Source organism: Littorina saxatilis, linkage group LG11, assembly GCF_037325665.1.
Source record: "Littorina saxatilis isolate snail1 linkage group LG11, US_GU_Lsax_2.0, whole genome shotgun sequence".
In the NCBI taxonomy this organism is placed as follows: domain Eukaryota; kingdom Metazoa; phylum Mollusca; class Gastropoda; order Littorinimorpha; family Littorinidae; genus Littorina; species Littorina saxatilis.
In genome coordinates this window covers 27904587-27926727 of record NC_090255.1, presented here as the reverse complement: position 1 = coordinate 27926727, position 22141 = coordinate 27904587, and the positions used below count along the sequence as shown (strand labels likewise).

General features: G+C 41.5%; 1 protein-coding gene across 1 annotated transcript in view; it reads left to right on the top strand.

Annotated features, from left to right (window-relative positions):
* Nucleotides 1-22141, top strand: part of LOC138980169 (adhesion G-protein coupled receptor G2-like) — a 52502-nt gene that overhangs the window by 19863 nt on the left and 10498 nt on the right. The window contains exons 7-18 of the mRNA XM_070353002.1: nt 1280-1433; nt 2530-3102; nt 4022-4099; nt 10226-10711; nt 12772-12839; nt 13317-13463; nt 14387-14481; nt 16914-17191; nt 19375-19595; nt 20073-20246; nt 21041-21177; nt 21601-21863. Coding sequence (XP_070209103.1) covers nt 1280-1433; nt 2530-3102; nt 4022-4099; nt 10226-10711; nt 12772-12839; nt 13317-13463; nt 14387-14481; nt 16914-17191; nt 19375-19595; nt 20073-20246; nt 21041-21177; nt 21601-21863 — 2674 coding nt within the window. The remainder of the gene's footprint in view (nt 1-1279; nt 1434-2529; nt 3103-4021; nt 4100-10225; nt 10712-12771; nt 12840-13316; nt 13464-14386; nt 14482-16913; nt 17192-19374; nt 19596-20072; nt 20247-21040; nt 21178-21600; nt 21864-22141) is intronic.

Genomic DNA, 22141 nt, shown 5'->3' with positions numbered 1-22141 from the left:
ACAACGGACAATGCAATTTGTCTTTTTCACAATTTATTAGTATTCTAATTAATGTCACCAGGTTGAAAAGAATGTCCTATTGACCTTTAAATACGTAAACAAACAGGCACACTTTCCTGTTGGCCGACAGATTCGTTGCTGATTCCCTATAGTTCTTAAGGCAGCTGCGATTATTGAGACCTAATTCCCATCTTAGCGAATGTGCATGTGGATTTATAGGCAAGGAATCTAATACAAAGTCATGATTGAAAGAGACTGCATAACGCATCCAAACAAGTCATTTTTGCCCTTTTTACATTTAGTCAAGTTTTGACATGAGAGTTCCTGGGTATAATGTTTTGATGACGTCATTTCCGGCTTTTCGTGAAAGTAGAGGCAGCACTGTCACACGACGTCCAGACTGTGGGATTGAATTTCAGCTCGGCAGCGTAAAAAATAGTTAATTAGTTTGCTCATTAAAGTTGTCATTCATATCAATTTTTTACTAACGTATTTAAAAATGACTGCATCGTCTTCCTCAATTTCTCCTGAATTCAAAAACATATACAAACGTTATGTTTACTCTAAAAATGTGCTCAGAATTACAGAAGTAAGTACTGCGTTCGCAAGCTACGGGCTGAGACGAGCGATACCCGTATCGGTCTTTGGGGTTGGTTAGTCGAGACTATCTGAATATAGTCTCGGTGATGACTGTTATTTGGTATTAATCTTTTACTTTGATGCCGACAGCTTGACTAAATGTTTGTATATCGCTTCACGCGACTTGTCTTGTGTTGCAAACACCTGAAGAAGAAAATAACGCGCTTTTGATATTAGTGTCTGTGTTTTAGGCCCGTTTGTCTCTTCCTGATTTTATTTTTGGTGGTAGAAATGATTTTCTTCGCCTTTGCACGTAAAAGCCCTTGGTCAGTCCCTTAGAAGTGAAGGTGGCTGATCACACACAAAAAACGCACACACTTGAGAAGTGTGACTTGTTACAGCTAGCTTTGCGCTTGGAGAAAGCGACCCGTCTTTCGAAGGGACGCAACTATATACATGGGTGCAATCTGGAAAATTCCAAAAACCGGCAAAAGTTGGGGTCCAGCTTTTTTAGTATTTAAAATGCCAAAAAAAACCTCTCCTGGAACAAAAACATCGGCAGCTGATGAAACCAAAAACCGGCTGCCGGCATGTAGCCGGCAGAGTTGCACTCATGTATATATACACCACGAAATCAAAATAATAAAGTGAAGTCGTTGTCGACCTAAAAAGGAGGGTTTAACTAGTATCTGTTTTCCAGGCCAAAAATAAGGCATTCTACGGTCCGGGATCCGGGGATATCCACATGGACAACGTGAAGTGTCGGGGTACAGAATCCAACCTTGGTCATTGTACGTGGAGCAGTAACATCTGCTTCCATTCCGAAGATGCCGGTGTCTTGTGCACTGGGGAAGGTTGGTTGGTGTGTGTGTGTGTGTGTGTGTGTGTGTGTGTGTGTGTGTGTGTGTCAGTGTGTGTCAGTGTGTGTGTGTGGGCGTGTGTGTGTGTGTGTGTGTGTGTGTGGGCGTGTGTGTGTGTGTGTGTATGTGTGTGTGTGTGTGGGCGTGAGTGTGTGTGTGTGTGTGTGTGTGTGTGTGTGTGTGTGTGTGTGTGTGTGTGTGTTGTGTTGTGTTGTGTTGTGTTATCTTTTGTTGAGTTGTATTGTTGTGTTGGGTTGTGTTATGATGTGTCGTGTTTCGTTGTGTGGTGGTGTGTCGTGTTGTGTTGGGTTGGCTTGGAGGTGGGGAAGGGGGTGGGTGGATTATGTATTGGTTGGGTTATGTATTGTGTTAGTGATTTTAACTGCGTGTGGGTGGTGTGTCTATGCTTTTTGTTTTTTTTAACTAACAGCAGTGTGTCTTCTTTGATTCGTTCTTGATTATTTTAGAGTTTCGCCCAAGAACGTTAGTCAAACAAAATCAAGTGGTTGACCAGTTACTCTGATTTGCCTTTTGTCTTCATTGTACCAAGGGGTTCTCCGTCCTTAACATTAAAATCGCAGCTATCATTAGGTGTACTTTTGCAACCACGTTTTACGGAATCTTTACCAACATTGTGAGTGTTACGTGCGAATCTACAAAACTGAGCTTGCTTACTTCTCATGGTTAAGATAATATATCTCTATGAAACAGAGAGTTGTTAATACTATTTTAGTGGGTTTTTGTTTACATCTAGAGTATTTAAGTGAGTTAATTACCATAATTCCTGACGCATAACAAGACTCGACTGCAGCAAACATTAGGCACAAAAAAAAAAATAGTCTGTTTACTATAACCCGACCGACCCTATTTTTTTTCGCGCGACCCTAGACTTTTTTTTGGCATTTGGGAAAAAAAATGTTTTTGCAAAATAACGTAAAAATATGGTTTTTGGGAAGAAAAAAAAATCCCGACCTACCGACCCTATTTTTTGGGCCTATGTTACCGTAAACAGACCTATTTTTTTTTTGGCCCTAGGTAAATGTGAACATCAACGTGAAATGACGGGGTAGTGTGACTTGTTGTTTTGCAGATAGTGAAAAGGTAGACGTTGCCGTAGTGCTCCACGTCCAGTCAGGGACCAAGGTGGCGGAGATATCAATGTATCTCATAACGTTCCTCAAGAACATCTTTAAGTCCGCCGACATCGACGGCGGCGACATGCGGGCAGCGTTCATTTACTTTAACAAGTACCCGACCCTGGTGTTCAACTTGGAGAATAACCAGACCAGGGCGGCTCTCATCCAGGAGATGACCAAGATATGGACTAACATGCCTGGCAATGAGAACGACCCTGGTGCAGCTCTGGAGGAGGTGCGAACCACCATCTTTGACGAGAGTCGCGGAGACCGGACCGACGTTCCTAACGCTGTCGTTCTCATCACTGACAGCAAAGCCAACCTCAACCCTCATGCCCTGCAGAGAGAGGCCTCGGCGCTCAAGGCCGCAGGGGTCAAGATCATCACCGTGGGGATAGAGAAGGCCAACGAAGCAGAGCTGAGGTCTGCTGCTACTGACGCCCAAGACGCTTTCTACTTCGATAATCATCATGCCGCTTTGATAAGCGATGCTACTGCCGAGGGAATCAGGCAGCGTATCTATGCCCGTAAGTTCACCCTTCGCCAGTGATAGGTGCCGTTCGCTGGCGTGCGTTGTCTAACGTGTATTGCATGGTAGCAAACAGAGCGTGTTTGGACCGCGTTGGTTCACGTAAATTTTTTTCGGCGAAAAAGAAGTTTTGATTTTCTCATGAAGCTGAAGCTTCTGGCTATAACTCTTAGCAAACAAACCCAGTTTACAGCAAATTTAGGTACCAGATTCCGACCGTCTGGAACTCGCTTCCAAGTTCTATCCGTGACTCCAGCAGCCTTTCCTCCTTCAAAACACAACTCAAAACATACCTGTTTCGTAAAGCCTTTGCTTAGCCTGAGTAGACTCTCCACAACTCTATTCTGTTTTGGAACTCTCTACCCTGCATGTGCTTTATGGTCTATTTGTCAATGGTATCTTTGTGTGTGCGCGTGCGTGCGTGCGTGTGTGTGTGTGTGTGTGTGTGTGTGTGTGTGTGTGTGTGTGTGTGTGTGTGTGTGTGTACTTTTAACATTGTACGCTAAGTTTTGCTTAGTGCTTGGGATCTTGGTGTTATGTCTCAGTTAAATGTATGCTTTGTATGCTTGTTGATTTGTGCTAGTTTATTCTATAATGAATTTGTAAAGCGCCTGGAGCCAATTGATGGGACTCGCGCTATAGAAAAGTTATTTATTATTATTATTATTATTATTTAATGTGCATGTGAAGAAGAGAATGCTTAGAGAGAATTGAACATGACATATTATTCTTAGAGCTATTAACTGCATTTGATTCCTGCTGGGCAAACGTTTCAAACAACGCAGGATAAGATTAAAGAGCAATGTGAACGTTTTGCAAGGAACGGATGCTTCGAATCTAATAACAGGCCCTGCTCGGTGAAAGTTTAAAACAACACGAGATCGATGATACATTAACACGATGCCTTTTTCGTTTAGAGCAAGAGGGCGCAACACCATCTTCGCCAGTGACACCTTCGTCAGCGACAAGTGGTCTACCTCTGTCAGTGACAAGGGGTGGGTGTATCATCGTTTGCATCCCTTATGTTTTCCTATTGCACATTTTTGTTCTCGTCAATGGATGGTTGGCCCTTCTGGTCTGTGTAGATTTTGCACACATACCTTGCCGTTCTGATCATCTTTGTTTTTGCTTTTTTGTCTTCTGTTTTAATTGCATCAATGATTTTGGACTAAATTAGAAAATTTGCATTTGTTGCAACGGTATATGAACATTTCAGAGTAGAAAAACATTTCCTTCTGTCCATCTACAACCAAAGTTGGTCAACAGGCACTGTGCCTACAAGCTGAAAACATGCCCAAGTAAGACCCATTCCAAAGTTAGTCAACAGGCACTGTGCCTGCAAGCTGGAAACAGGCCCAAATAAGACCCATCCCAAAGCTGGTCAACAGGCACTGTGCCTACAAGCTGGAAACAGGCCCAAATAAGACCCATCCCAAAGAAGGGAAAGGACAAGCGGGATCCTACAAGCTACAGACCGATCAGTCTGCTCAGTTGTGTTAGAAAGCTCATGGAAAGAGTCATTAACAAAAGGCTTTTGTGGTACCTGGAGTCAAGATCAGCACTCGCATCAACACAGACTGGCTGCAGACAATTCCACAGCACCAAAGACCAGCGTGCCTTCTTGACACAGGACATTGAAGATGCTTTTCAAGAGAAGAAGACAGTTCTGGCAGTATTCATTGATCTGCAACATGAAACGCTCACAACTACTGTCTGGGCTCCAAGGAATACCCTTCCAGAATCAAAACGGATGTACCAGGACTGGCAGCAAAAGGTACACAGGCACCAGCACTCCAGAAGGCCTTCACACTGGAGATGCTCCAGGAAAGCTATCCACGCAACACCTGGACGCAGGCTTATATATACGGACGGATCTGCAGAGCATGCCATCCGGAATGGAAGCAGTGGTGCTTATTTTCGTCATTCTGATGGAACCACTTTCTCCCTCTCCACGCCAACTGGTGATTTGAGCTCTAACTACAGAGCAGAAGTCCACACCCTCACCGCTGCCACCGAACACCTCATACGAGAAGGCTGCCAATAACAGAATATTGTGCTGCTCATCGACTCCCTGTCTGCTCTCTAGTCTCTCATGTCTGGGCCCACTATAACCTTTCCACCCGGCTACTCCGTGACCGCCTCAGCAGCCTGTGCAACATAAACCAGGTTTTGCTCAAGTGGATACCTGCGAATGTTGGTGTTGCCGGAAATGAGAGTACAGACAGGCTCGCAAAGGAAGGAGCAGGTCTTCGCCAGTGCCTTATCTCCACTTCCTACATGGAAGCCAAGACTTTTCTAAAAACGAAAGTCTCAAACAGTTTGGAAGACTAAGAAAAACTACAACCCACAGGAAGACCAAATCAACAAACTTGACAGAATAAGCCAGACCACCATTCTTCGCCTGCGCACTGGTTACTGTGGACTGAACAAACATCCGAAGAGACTGGGACTCAGCGACACAGCCCAATGTGGGTGCGGCTCAGAGGAGCAAACCCCTGAGAACGTTCCATAAACATGCCCACACCTGGAGACAGCACGCCAGCACTACTGGCCGGGAGACACCAGCCTGGGCACCAAGCTCTGGGGACCTGCTGCCAATCTACAGAAGACTGCGGACTTCATGGCAGTCACCGACCTGATGATTTAACGGCCATGATATCGAACGCAGAAGTAGAAGTAGAAGAAGAAGAAGAAGAAGAAGAAGAAGAAGAAGAAGAAGAAGAAGAAGAAGAAGAAGAAGAAGAAGAAGAAGAAAAAGAAAAAAGAAGAAGAAGAAGAAGAAGAAGAAGAAGAAGAAGAAGAAGAAGAAGAAGAAGAAGAAGAAGAAGAAGAAGAAGAAGAAGAAGAAGAAGAAGAAGAAGAAGAAGAAGAAGAAGAAGAAGAAGAAGAAGAACCGAGAAGAAGAAGAAGAAGAAGAAGAAGAGTTGGAGTTCATTGTGTACGTTTTTGTCGATCATACACACAATACTTACTAATACTTTATCGTTGCACACAAAAAATGTCATAGTTATTGTTTGTTTGTATTTGCACACCACTGTGAATCGTGCGTTTTTATCAGTATGTGTATGATCAATATGCCTGTGGTATTGTTATTTACTGCATGCATCTGGACAGATCTGTATAGGTTATGTGTTTAAATGCACGGTGTTTGCAGAGCTGAATGATAAGTGTGCTGTCGCATTCATAGTTGTTTCAATTTTGTACAGCTTGAATGTCTTAGTACGTATGTACCTGTTGTTAATGCATAAAATCATATTACCGTAGCCATTTAAGTTTACGAGGTATGATCCAAACAAAATGATCAAACCGCGATTATACAAGTCTCAGGCCACTGATCATGAAAAGTAATATATCATTTGAAAGGCCAACCATTTAACTGGTATACCTCTAAGAGATGACGTCATTAAGTTACTAGTCATAACTGACGAGGTTTTAAGATACGTTGGGTTGTGCTTCAAAACGGGGTCTTTTGTCAAGCGCCATGAAAATCTTGACTTCTTTTAAGGCCAAAAAAAAAATAGGTCTGTTTACGGTAACCCGACCGACCCTAGTTTTTTCGCGCGACCCTAGACCTTTTTTTTGGCATTTGGGGGAAAAAAAAAAATCTTGTTTTTTTTGCAAAATAACGTAAAAATATGGTTTTTTGGAGGAAAAAAAACAACAAAAAAAACAATCCCGACCTACCGACCCTATTTTTTGGGCCTATGTTACCGTAAACAGACCTATTTTTTTTTTGGCCTAAAGAGTGTAGCTGGATGATGGTACAAAGAAAATGTCTACAAAGCTGAAGAACGTTTCATGCATCAAAGCTGTTCCATATTCTATAATCTGACAAAAGAAAAAGTAAATCGAAAGTGGGGAAATCGGGAATAACTCTTACAGGCCAACAAAAAAAAAATCCGGAAGCGCTTCAAACGAGAATAATGTAGCTGCTGTGTCAAAATTTAAGAACTAAGATAAAAAATTGTACATGCGAGTATAAAGTGCAAAACTTAAACTTTCATATGGAACATTCCAGAGAATTCTACGGAATGATCTTCTGCTTCAAAAGCTGGCCTCATTAACTGACAGGGGAACAGGAGGAGCATCATGGTCCTCCTGCACGCGACCCAAATTTGTTGTTACTGTAGTCACTGATTATGAGACTTTGGTTTCCTTCTACTTTAGTGCCAGACAACACAGAAACAAAGCGTGTCTATACCAAAATGACGAGATGTATCATTTGTAAGCGAGAATTTCAAAGCAGAAACAGGGCTATTCGCTATATTTTTCGACCACGAAGGTCCCGTTGCTGTCGATATTCTGTCTACTAACAGCACAGTCATTATCACGTACTATGCTGACACCTGTTTACCCAAACTTACTTACGAGTTTAGCAGTCAGCGACCAAACTGCGAAACCCAGACTTCCCTTCTCCTCCATGAAAATGTCAGTCTCCACAAACAAGGGCCGTAACTTCATTCCTAAAAGACCAAATGATCCCATTTTTGCCTCACACATTCTTCAGACCTGATTACACCCCTTGTGATTTCTGGTATACCCTCTTTGAAAATCAGACTTTTTTCCAACAAGTTTTACTGCACCCGGGACCTCAAAAACGACGTCAAATCAGAGCTCAAAAGCAACCCCAAATAAGGCCACCTTAAGGCCTCTTTCTGATTAGCTCAGGCACTTGTGACTTTGCATCGATGTAGGAGGAGAGTAGTTCTGATGACTGCTGCATTTTGGGCCAGATACACCTAACAGTCTCTGCGAAAATCACATTTGATCATTTTGTTTGGATCATACCTCGTACATCCATTGTCAACGTGTGTTCTCTGTTACGTTCTATTTCATGTTTCATCAAAAAACTGCATGACATGTTGCACGTGTTGTTTTGCACCTGTTTCATTTCATGTTGCACCTGTTTGATTACTGGCTTATGATTTCAGAAGGTTTTGCAATGATGTCCTTGTTTCCAGCACCGCATGTTCATTGCAGTGTTTGCACGTGTTACGAACGTCTTGTCGTTTTATTTATGTGTACACGGGCATGTAAATTAATTATGCTCTCTCTCTCTCTCTCTCTCTCTCTCTCTCTCTCTCTCTCTCTCTCTCTCCCTCTCTCTCTCTCTCATTCTCTCTCTCTATCTATCTATCTCTCTCTCTCGCTCTTTCTCTCTCGCTCTTTCTCTCTCTCTCGCACTCTCTGTCTATTCCTCTCTCTCTCTCTCTCTCTCTCTCTCTCTCTCGCTCTCTCTCCCTCTCGCTCTCACTCTCTCTCTCTCTCTCTCTCTCTCTCTAGCTTTCTCTAGCGCTCTCTCTCTCGCTCTCTCTCTCTCTCTATCTATCTCTCTCTCTCTCTCTCTCTCGCTCTCTCTCTCCCTCTCGCTCTCACTCTCTCTCTCTCTCTCTCTCTCTCTAGCTCTCTCTTTCTCTAGCTCTCTCTCTCGCTCTCTCTCTATCTATCTCTCTCTCTATCTCTCGCTCTCTCTCTCTCTATCCCACTCTATCTCTCTCTCTCTCTCTCTCTCTCTCTCTCTCTCTCTCTCTCTCTCTCTCTCTCTATCTCTCTCTCTATCTCTCTCTCTCCCTCCCTCCCTCTCTCTATTTCATGACTTAGTTTGTTCATCAGCTAAGATAGACAAAAACAACTCATATGCGAAAGCAATTTTGACATACTTAACCTTCACCGTGCTTTCTGGGTGGTGAACGACCCACAGCCTCACAACAGATTCTGTGTCTCTATATAACTATTTGGAGATTGTGATTGAGACTTCGTGTAATCGACAAACACCATAGAACCACAGGAGCATGTATCCAATCGCCGGTCGATCATTATTTACTCCTTATTCCATTTATTTACTCCTTATTCCATACAGTCTACTACTACTATTTACTAGTAGTAGTAAGGGTAAGCATGCAGCAGTAAATAATAAGCATGCAGGAGTAAATAATTATCGACCGGTGGTTGGATACAAGCTCCTGTGCATAGCACCTTCCTAAGGAATTACTGTGTAAACACACACATAACAATGACGTCATTTTAACTACACAGTCCGGATGTTGTGGGTCGTGGACGACCAATATGGAATTAAAGAAGGCATTTTACGATGTTTATCCCTATTCGGATGGCGTGGGTCGTGTACGAGCCATACTCTGCAAAGATGCGGTAAAGAGTGTATCCCTATCTGGATGGCGTGCATGGGTCGTGAACGACCCATACTTTTTACGTTGAATCCTTCTTTCGAAAGTATGGGTCGTAGACGACCCACATCATTCGCACTTTGTAGTCCAAAGCGTGATCTGGTGAAGGTTAAAACTAGCAACCGCAGCAAATAACTGACTCCGGTGAGTATGTTATGCAATATTCGCTCGGCACGACCCCATTTCTATATAAAATGCATACATCCGATTTGCAGAAATTATTGCTTGCTCCTAATGCTAGCCGACAACGTATTTAGGAATAAGTCTCGCGAGCTTTAATTGTGGTCACGTGAGTTTGGCAAATACGCGTGCACATGCATCGATCACTGAAGGTCCATCGCCAATGTATCGTGGCTCCGATGTACAGATTTTCGAAAGAAAATGGCATTATATCGAACGGTGACTGCATAACATACACATCGGAGTTATTTATTCTCTGCGATTGCTGGTTTTAACTGGTCGACTATATGTTATTGCTTGACTAACGTTCTCACACACACACACACAGTGACACACACACAGTGACACACACACACACGTAATCAATAACATGATTACAGAACGTGTGAAATCACCTGGCAGGCCACCGCGTGTCTATCCATCCATTATACTCACATAACAGTTCATTTGTCTGCATGCTATTTTTGAGCCAATGGTGGCGTGTAGTACGTAAGTTCCATCGCGTTTCTGCTGTTTTGCAAAATGGTTTGGCCAGGATTTCTGAGTGAAACCCCAGTACTAGTCCATACTGGGCATATTAATAGGATGGAAGCTGTCAAATTGAAGATCGTTAACCGACATCCACCCCCTGCATCCAAACTCACCTCTCTTGAAGAAATATTGTGCATGATGTATTATACCTAGTTGCGAGCTTCTTGGCCTCATTAAAATCATGTCGTGAGGGTTTTGTTCATGACGTGGACGTGTTCGTTTCAGTGCCAACAATAACAACAACACCAAAAACGACGACGACACCAGCACCACCAACAATAACAACGACAACAACGACGACGACACCAACATCACCAACAACAATAACAACGACAACACCAACAACGACACCATCACCACCAGCAACAACAACATCAACAACAATGACAACACAAACAACGACGACAACGCGATTAACACCACCACCACCAACGACAACACCAACAACTACGACGACACCATCAATAACAATAACAACGACGATAACAACAACACCAACAACCACATTGGCAACAGCAACACCAGAAACGACGATGACAACACCTACGACCAATACAACAGCCGCAACAGCAACAACGTCAACAACTGTTATGATACCAACGACCACGAAAACAACGATGACGGCGCTGACATGGAGGTCGAAAGCACTGACACAACCTACGTCCGCAACACCAACAGCTTCAACGCCAAGAAGCCTGACAACGACCAGAGGTAATCGCACAGTTAGTCAGGCAGCATGACTGAAGTACGTGCTTTCCTCCAAGCTATGGACTGCGTACATCTATTGAATACACTCTTTGACTGCATCATTTTTAATGTCCATGTATGGTAACATGTGGGTACCGTTTGGGGTTACCATGATCTAACTTAACGAAAATGTAACCAAACAAGAGGCGAAGCCTTCAAGGCTCACGTAAGAAATAAACAAACAGTAACACAAACTCAATCACTCCGTCACACATACACACCCACACACACAGTAAGCTTAGGTGACACTGTGCAAGAAAGAGAGACACTAGATCTAGATCTGTCTGTCTGCATGTAGCCTACTCACAGGGACACGACTGCCAAATAGTCTCGGCCCGCTCAAAATAACAATAACCGAGACCACACACACCACGCGAGAGAGAAAGACTACAGGGAGGCATGCCGTCATGATGCATTAATTGACGTCAAACACTTTTGACCGTGACGTAATCTTATGCGAGCTTTATCCATAGTCTTGGATAACCACTCACACATAGACTCGGAAATGTTAAAGTTTCTACCACAGACATACACACGCACAAACACACACACACACGCACACACACACGCACAAACGCACAAACGCACAGACAGACAAAGTTACGATCGCATAGGCTACACTTCGTGAGCCAAAAATTAGGTTATATCCTGAGAAATTTAAAAAGGCCGAAAGCAAGGTTATGCTCGGTAACAGCCTGTTGATATCATTCACAATGCACGAACAAGATCTAATTTTAAAGAAGAGAAAAACTAACAGTCTTTCGCTGCCATTCATCACAGGATTTTGGTAGATAATAAGCCTTCTTCAAGACGTATACTTTGGTTTAAGGTCTAAGAAATTTTTTGTAATTTGCTTTTTTTTTTTTTTTTTTTTTTTTTTTTTTTTTTTTTTTTTTTGTATATGTAAAGTCGATACTCTAACATTGTCTTCCAACTGTTTATGTGAAGAAACAACTACAACAACACATCCAGCCACAGTATTAAATGTGAACTTGGCCCAGTTTAGCTCAACGTTATAGACCTAGAGCTTGCTAACTGAAGGAAACAAATTGTGAACCCTACTTGATCGTGATGACGCTAGTATGCTTTTACATTTCCAAATCATGAATAATACAGCAACGGAAGACCTCACTCTGGTGAGGGTTTTGAGTGTACACTCGGCCTAAAAGAACGGTGCCTTTGATTAAAAATAGTTCAAAATTAAACAAAACGCCAGAGGTTTTGCGACCAGGTCGGTTTGGTCCAAAGTATGTATCACTTTCAAGCCTCAGCCCCTTAAAGTAAACCTAATTGTGTCATGTTGTCCATTTGAAATAGTGTTATGTAGTATGACTACTTGCGTACATCCCGTATTCCTTAATATCAAGCCTAGGCTGCCCTCACTGTCACTCCAAAATGCTGCTCACAAATATGTCTGCAAAGGCTATGTTAAACAGAAGAAAAACAGAACACAAGTTTCCCATTTAAATGCAGTGTAATATGAGTTTCGCCTGCAAGAGATTTGGTGAGTGAGTAATTGAACAGAAAGAGAAAAGGCACCATGTACCAACAGGAGTGTTTCCAAGAAGTTTGATTTATTTCATGAAAATGACAAAAAAAAGAGTAGATGAATAGGTTATACAAGCTATAATATGTTTTGCCACGGGCATTCTCAGTATTAGTATCTTATGATATACATAAATATGATATAAAGTTATCACTGAAATTGCGCATTACACCCTACAATGGCAGGGAAACGGACTTTTACGTAAAATTTAATTCTTGCCCTCCCCCCCCCCTCCCGCGAAAAACATGAATGAAGAACTGTTGTTGTTTTAAAGCAAAACAATAATTAAAAACAAAAATTAATAAAAGTTAACAATCAAGGTAGCTAGGTTACAATTGTTACCTACAGACGCATATATTTACTTATTAATGTATTTACTTCGGCGTTCATTGTTTATCCTGTCATTCATTAATTCTTTGATCAATCAATTCAATTATTTAATTGTGTGTGTGTATACTTATGCATCTATTCATTGCAGCTTTGACAACGACGGGGAACGAACTGATTGAATCAGAGAAAACAGGCGCGATAAGAAATCTGTCAAGGGTAAGAAAACGGAAACTCGTGAATAAATAAAATATACACTTAAAACTTAAAGTGTATTGTAATGAAATATATATGTGTGATGTCTACGTTTAATTGTCATTATTGTCAAAATATTGTGTATACATCCATTAATGCATCATATGACTGCAATCGCTTGTATTGTTGTGTGATGTCACAATCACCATCAGTAAATAAAGTAAGTGTGTTTTGTTGAGATTCACTTGCCATTGACTCAAAATTAGTTAACGCCAACCCAATGATGCTTTATCACAATCAAATGTATTAATGTGATTTTATTTAAGATTGTATAGAAGCCCACCCTGTCCTTTGCTTTTCAGATTGATATAAACGAAGAGACTTTGCCAACAATTGTCAACGCTACTAAATCTGTGTTAAGAGAAAACTCCACTACATCCACACTTTTTTGAGATCTCACTTAGGATTGCATAGAAGCTCATCCTGTTGTTTGTTTTTCAGGCGAATATAAACGAAACGACTTTGCCAGAAATTGTCAACGCTACTAAAGCTGTGTTGAGAGAAAACTCCACTACATCAGCACTTGACGTCATTCTGGTAGCCAACATCCTGGAAAATGCTACCAGACTAAGTAACATACCGATAGAAGTATGTGTAAGACGCTATTATGTTGCATGAATAGGGCATTTGAGTTGTATCTTTTGACAGAGGAGGTCTTATTAGTACTTTAGTTTTGTGATGTGATTCCAATCCCAAGTGAAATGTTAATTGTCAAAGTCAGAACTATTCATCCATTTGTTTACAATGTTAATCCTGCAGGAAGACCGACGTTTTTGTCAATCCTTGGTGAGCATATCGCCTTCGGTCTCGGTCAGATTGACAGAAAAGCAGGTCTTTTTAATTAGGCATATCGATCATTCGCTAAATAAAAGCGACCCTCATATGTGACCCTCCACCACGGAATGAGTCGCATGTCACCTCGCGCGGTTCTGCGCTAGGCTTAATATAAGTCCGGGGGGTGTCTGGTAAAGGTGTGAGGGTCACCTTAGTCACAGGCTTACAACTCGAAAAGTGTTACTCTTTTCTAAAACGGTTTTAACCACTGGATAGAGCATAACAAACTCTTTAGGAAAATGTAAAAATATGAAAATCATGCAAAGGTGACATGCGACTCATTCCGTGGTGGAGGGTCATATCTGACACTTCTTTAAAATCCCTTCTTAGTTATAAGGAAAACCAGAGATAGTGCAACTTAATGTGTATTTTCTGCAGAGGGGAAATCCTACACCGGTTTTATGTCCTTGATGAGTATGTGAAACACGACACAACAGGTATTTATACATTTAGATATCAGCTTGATGGTATGTTCTTGTTTGCAGAAAATGATAAAAACGATGCATAGTCGGTTTGGTCTAGATAGATTTTGCATAAACAATGTTATTGAACATGCTTGACCTTTTGACACCCCTTCATGTCACTTATTCATATTGGGGCAACATTCACAGAAAACGTGTCCAAAGTGTGCAGTAGGCTTACTCGCTTTGACGTTTCACGTGTTATCTTCTCAACAGACCGCAACAGGCTTATTGGAGATCGTTGATATTGTCGCTGGACTCAACCAGACTGTGCTAGAAGATTCCAACACTGCGGATAATGCTACAAATAGGTAGGCTCATAATTATGTACACTTGTATACCTATGTTTTCATGCATTGTCTCTGGTGTCAATCACTATAGGTACCTTCAGCTATGTGTTTCCAGCGAAACAATAGGACTCGATATTTTGACAAAGCAATCATTGTAATGCCGCCGAGTAGAATTGTCTCGTCAAATGATCTAGGCATCTGTTGTTGTTGTTGTTGTTTTTTTTTTTTTTTTTTTTTTTGCCAAGCACATCATTGTAGGGCTTTTAATCAATAACATGCATCCGTCTACAATTTATCATCATTCATCCATCAACATTTATAATAGATATGTTTGGCAAGTATACGCATCTGTTAATTGAGTGGATAAAGCTTTATTGTCGTTCTGAGAACAATATTGTACCTGGCCGAATATATTGCTTGATTTGTAAGAAATGGTGTACTGTACATCGCACGGTCTGAGGTCTGCCATTAACGCATGCCTGACAAAATATACGTCTACTTTACCAATGATGACGAAACCGGAACCACGTGTAGTTTGTTGTTGTACATACAAGTCCCTAACGTTACAATTCCGTAGCAGTAGGGTCTGAAACAGGGCGCTGGGTGTCGTATCAAATTCAACACCGCGATTTCCCCCACATGTCTATCAGAACTGCAATATTGCATGATATTATTTATGTTAACATAATTCTCATTCGCTTAGTTCTCGTTCCACTCTTTTGGGTAACACAGGCAGATATTTCGGTTGCATATATACATTTTTTGAAAAGTATTTGTCAAAAACGCCTGAAAGATGGAAGGAAAATGTATAGTCAGGATTTGCAGAACATTAGTGTAGTGTCTCATAGTTTTACAAGACTAAGCGTCTGGTTTAAGTGAGGCAAAGCGCCAGCGCTATTTTTTTATTTTTTATTTTAATTATTCTCTTTATTTATATTGCGCCTTATCCGAAGTTCAAAGCGCTTTAAAGTGTTATTTGAAGTGTTATTTAAAGTGTTATTTAAAGCGTTATTTAAAGTGTTATTTAAAGTGTTATTTAAAGTGTTATTTGAAGTGTTATTTAAAGTGTTATTTAAAGTGTTATTTAAAGTGTTATTTAAAGTGTTATTTGAAGTGTTATTTAAAGTGTTATTTAAAGTGTTATTTGAAGTGCTTACTTCCCTTTGTTTATGAGATCGTTAAATAGTGCTCTGACTTTCGCGGCAACCCTGTAACAATGTGTGTGTGTGTGTGTGTTTGTTCTGTAAAAACCAGTCTTGATCTAAGGACTATGTCCTCTCAAGAGTAAAAGCTGGTTCTTGTGTATGACTCTGTACGTAAGTGTTAGTTAAAGTGCCTCGGAGAATCAGGACCATAATTATGAGCTTGCGGCAATAATTTTGTTTGAGGATGAAAGTCGCTTGTTCATTTCGATACTTGTTATTCTCTCAGGTGCCTGTAGACGGTTTCTGCAGAACTCTCACTTACGCTGTCGTACGCATTTAGAGCGATTACTTCTCTCTGTTTATCAGATCATAAACGTCTTGTAGAAATGTCATGTTATGTTCTGTTATGTTATTTTATGTTATTTTATGTTATCTTATTTTATCTTATCCTGTTCTATTCTTTCTTATCTTGTCTTATCTGGTTTTCATCTTATCTTATCTTCACTACTTCCACCTGTTAAATCAAATAGTTCTACATTTGTTCAACTTCTGCGTGCACACTGAGTCTCTACGTCTCTTACTGCACTATGTCTCTCCTAAATCAGAGTGCCGCAAGCCGTAGATAGACTCACATGGGGACAGAGTGTCGCTGGGCGGGTCAGGCTCCGCTCGCATTTTAAACCAAAAACAACGTCCTTCAGATGTTCGTAATTGGGCACTGAGTCTCCATGTCTCTAACTGCACTATGTCTCTCTCCTAAATCAGAGTGCTGCAAGCCGTAGAGTCACATGGGGACAGAGTGTCGCTGGGCGGGTCAGGCTCCGCTCGCATTTTAAACCAAAAACAACGTCCTTCAGATGTTCGTAATTGGGCACTGACTCTCTATGTCTCTAACTGCACTATGTCTCTCTCCTAAATCAGAGTGCCGCAAGCCGTAGAGTCACCTGGGGACAGAGTGTCACTGGGCGACTCGGGCACCGCTTGCATTTAGACCAAAAACAACGTCCTTCAGATGTTCGTAATTGGGCACTGACTCTCTATGTCTCTAACTGCACTATGTCTCTCTCCTAAATCAGAGTGCTGCAAGCCGTAGAGACACTTGGGCACAGAGTGTCACTGGGCGACTTAAGCACCGCTTGCATTCAGACCAACATCTCCGTTCTACAGATGTTCAACTTCTACTTGCACACTGCGTCTCTATATCTCTCTCCTACTGAGTCTCTATATCTCTTTCCTACTGAGTCTCTAGATCTCTTTCCTACTGAGTCTCTATATCTCTAACTGCACTATGTATCTTTTCTAATTCAGAGTGCTGCAAGCCGTAGAGTCACTTGGGGACAGTGTGTTACTGGGCGAGTCAGGCTCCACTCGCATTCAGACCAACAACACCGTCCTTCAGGTCTGGAACCTGACAACAGTCTCCGACTCGCACGTGCTTGGACTTGAGCTTGCGTCTGACAGCGGTGAGGTCACCGAGGTCACCGAAGGTCAAGGTCGGGGGAACCGATCAGAGGGCGAGGAGAAATATGACAACACAGACACCGCCATCATGCTGCCTGGCAAAATCGGCCGCAGCATTATAGAGGGTAAGATATAGTAAAATACAATGCAATTAGGAACATTCATTATAATAGAAAATAATACCAAAAAAGTGCGATACTGTAAACAAACACAATGACATTACAAAATAAAGCACTGCAATACAAGACAAAATAACACATTGTAATACACTACATTACAATACTATACAGTCGAACCTTCCTCTTTAAACACCTCTCATACAAGACTACCTGTCCAGAACGACCACCCCAACATCCCCGACAAGGTTTTCGTTTTCTATGTTAATCACTTCTTTCTTTTTGTCATAGCAACAGCATGTCGATGACCAGTTTTGGTCGTTCTCTTTTGAGGTCGTTAGAGACAGGTTCAACTGTACCACAGAACCTAATATGTTAACGTAACATCGCAATACAATGCACTGCAATGCAATCGATTTCACTACCAAATAAGCGGTTGTACAAAACACAATACAATAGAAACTAACTTAATGCGGTCGAACGTAAAACAATTCAACAACCCCGAAAAACTATCGCCATGTTCGTGAGCCTTTTGAATGCCTTGAATGTTCTGTTAGAGAACTCAAACACCAGCTAAGGATCATATCGAATTCACTACCAAATAAGCGGTTGTACAAAACACAATACAATAGAAATTAACTTAATGCGATCGAACGTAAAACAATTCAACATCGCCGAAAAACTATCGCCATGTTCGTGAGCCTTTTGAATGCCTTGAATGTTCTGTTAGAGAACTCAAACACCAGCTAAGGATCATATCGGAGAAAGTTTTTTTCCATTTGGCTGGCAAGTAATCTGTTTTGTCGTGCTCTGGTTTCGAGTCAGCCAAATGATGGTGGAAAATTATGCAAGCTTTGACATGGACAAACCGTTTGACAATTTTGTCTTCCAAACTTGTCAGCGACGTTTAGCGGCCAAAGGTCGCTTTAAAATCGGGATATACTCGTCAATGGGAACCAAATTTAAACGTACTGCTCAACCCGTGTGACCGGCCCTGTGAACAGCATCAGAAATGTCTAGGCTTCTTCATGACATACCATTAGCATTCCTTTCGGATAAACACACACACACACACACCCATAAGCACATAAAAACAAGTCGCGTAAGGCGAAAATACAATATTTAGTCAAGTAGCTGCCATTTTTCAGCAAGACCGTATACTCGTAGCATCGTCAGTCCACCGCTCATGGCAAAGGCAGTGAAATTGACAAGAAGAGCGGGGTAGCAGTTGCGCTAAGAAGGATAGCACGCTTTTCTGTACCTCTCTTTGTTTTAACTTTCTGAGCGTGTTTTTAATCCAAACATATCATATCTATATGTTTTTGGAATCAGGAACCGACAAGGAATAAGATGAAAGTGTTTTTAAATTGATTTGGACAATTTAATTTTGATAATAATTTTTATATATTTAATTTTCAGAGCTTGTTTTTAATCCGAATATAACATATTTATATGTTTTTGGAATCAGCAAATGATGGAGAATAAGATAAACGTAAATTTGGATCGTTTTATAAATTTTTATTTTTTTTTACAATTTTCAGATTTTTAATGACCAAAGTCATTAATTAATTTTTAAGCCACCAAGCTGAAATGCAATACCGAACCCCGGGCTTCGTCGAAGATTACTTGACCAAAATTTCAACCAATTTGGTTGAAAAATGAGGGCGTGACAGTGCCGCCTCAACTTTCACGAAAAGCCGGATATGACGTCATCAAAGACATTTATCAAAAAAATGAAAAAAACGTATGGGGATTTCATACCCAGGAACTCTCATGTCAAATTTCATAAAGATCGGTCCAGTAGTTTAGTCTGAATCGCTCTACACACACACACAGACAGACACACACACACACACACACACACACACACACATACACCACGACCCTCGTCTCGATTCCCCCCTCTACGTTAAATTATTTAGTCAAAACTTGACTAAATATAAAAAGACACCCGTGTTGCTTTATCTGCAGAGTGCAATTTTCATTACGAACTAATTTCGCTTGCAACACGTGTGTCAATCGGTACAATAAATTCACACACAAAATTGTTCCGCTTTCTACGGAACGCATCCGGGCAGTTGATTTTGGATATGTGTATGAGTGCTTGGCCGTATCTTAGTGAACAGCCTGGACAGACCGATTTGTTTACACAGGAAGGACCGTGCCTGTAAGATAATAATCACGTCTTGCAGAATACCCGGGGCGAGACATTCGCATCTCTGCCAGCATCTTCACCAAGACTTCGCTGTTCCGGTCCAGTGAAACCGTTGTGACGGATGCTGACTCGCGCCACCGTCACACCACACTGAACAGCAAGGTGATCGCTCTCCGAATCACTGTGGACGGCCAGCCTAAAACCAACCTGTCAGCCTTTGGCAACGGATCAGTGACCACTGTATTCACCCCCGTTCAGGTAAGTCAATGTTCAGTCAGAGCATCAACATTAACACAAAACCACCACCACCAAAAACAGCAACAACAACAACCACTACTACTACTACCACTACTACTTCTACCGTACTACTACTACTACTACTACTACTACTACTACTACTACTACTACTACTACTACTACTACTACTACCAACAAGTCTGAAGTGTGTTTATATCATTCAGGCAATCACAGGTGCTTACTGCAAACATGTAAAGGTGAGTGTGTGTGTGTGTGTTTGAGTGTGTGTGTGTGTTTGAGTGTTTGCGTGTATGTGTGTGTGTGTGTGTGTGTGTGTGTGTGTGTGTGTGTGTGTGTGTGTGTGTGTGTGTGTGTGTGTGTGTGTGTGTGTGTGAAACGTTGACTGATATAAATACCTACCCCCATTCAGCCTTAGTATTACATGCGCACTTATATGATTAATTTTAACGAATTTAATCATGATTATTGATTATATAGCCACTTTCAAAAGACCAAGCAATCCAACGAGAACGGAGCAGATGTGTGTTTTGGGATTTCGCACTGCAAGACGGAAAGGGGGCGTGGTCAGAGGAAGGTTGTTACCATAGCAACACCGTCCAAGGAAAGCTCGTGTGTGAGTGTGATCATCTCACAAACTTCGCTGTACTACTGGTCAGTATTCCCGTTTGCATTTATGACATGGTTTATTTGTGTTTGTTTTATTTTAACTTCATTAGCAAAGAAAAGCTGTTCCTAAATCGACACGGCGCAAGGGAAAGGCGTGTGTGAGTGTTATCATCTCACAATATTTTGTGTAGGCCTACTACTAGTCAGTATCGTCTTCTGTATAAGTCATATAGTGGGAACTTGGTTTTTTGTTTCGTAGTACCTCATTGCCAGAGGACTGTTAGTGTAACAACGATGCAAGGGAAAGACGTCTTCGACTCACTGTGATCATCGTATCAAGTTCGCTTTGATGCTGTTCAGTATTGCCTTATTGACTTTTAAGATATAGGCGTTTTGTTTGTTTTCTTAATTGTTCGCTTGTTTGCTTACCTTTTTTGTCAGAGGGCGGTTGTTTCTACAGCTTTAAGTTGTCGCGGAAATGCATGTGTGAGCGTGATCACCGTTCCGACAATGCTGTGGTACTGGTCACAATCGCCTTTGGCACAAATATTTTAAGCTATAACAACATTTTTTGTTTAGTTTTAAACCAAATCTTCGTGGATGGTTTGTTACAAAAGCGACACGATGCAAGGTAAGAATGTGTTAGAGGGTGATCATCAAACCGGATTCGCATTTTCAAGCGAGGTAGCTCACAGAACAACATGACTGTCTGGCAATTATGTGTTTCTTTGATGAAATTTAGATTAACAAACAAAATGTTAACATCCTCAGTGGCAGCCGTGGTAAATTAGTGACATGTTCTGTTCAATACCAATTTGTGTATTTCCCGGTGGTTTCAGGACCTTTACGGACAGGAAACCAGGAAAGAAAAGATAGCACAGATTCACGAATCAGCCCTCTCGCTCATCTCTGTGTTTGGCCTCAGTCTGTCCATTGCTGGTCTTTCCGTCACTGTCATCTCCTTCATTGCTATCAAGTAAGTGTGATACATTATTTGCATTGTTATCAAGTAAGTGTGATATACTTCATTTGTTATCAAGTAAATTTGATACATATCATTTCTATCAAGTAATTGTGATCAATGTCATTGTTATCAAGTAAATGTGATACATTTCATTGTATCAAGTAATTGTGATCAATGTCATTGTTATCAAGTAAATGTGATACATTTCATTGTATCAAGTAATTGTGAACAATGTCATTGTTATCAAGTAAATGTGATACATTTCATTTGTTATCCCATTTCGTCTCATCCAATATCGTCTCATCCCATTTCGTATCATCCTACATCGTCTGATTCCATATCGTCTCATCTGTTCTGTCTGTTGAGCGACACAAAGTCAGGTATTTATATACCCAAACTGGAGGGATACACTAAGACCACTGTTTGTGTTCACAGGAAGTTACACAGCAGTCACCCCCAGCAGACCTTGTTCAACATGGCGCTGGCCCTGCTTCTAGCATGGGTCACGTTCCTGGCGGGATTCTCGCGCGTGCATGGTCACGTGAGCTGTGTCTTGGTGGCAGCACTGCTGCACTATTTGATCCTGGTGTCTTTCATGTGGATGGTGATAGAGGGCATCCTGCAGTATCTGCTCCTGGTCAAAGTCATGGTCACGAAATTCAGCAGATACATGTTGAAAACGGCTTTACCGGCCTGGGGTACGTTATCAGGTGTTGTTGTTGCTGTTGTGCGGTTTGTGTGTGAGTGAATGTGTGTGTGAGTGTGTGTGTGTGTGTGCGTGCGTGCGTGTGTGTGTGTGTGTGTGTGTGTGTGTGTGTGTGTGTGTGTGTGTGTGTGATATAGGTCACGAGTTTCTGCAGATACCACCTTGGTAATCATAGGGTAGGTATCTCTCCCTTCTCCTGTGGGGACTGACAGACACACAACAGACACACAACAGACATACAGACAATGATAAAGCTAGCGAGAGAAAGAT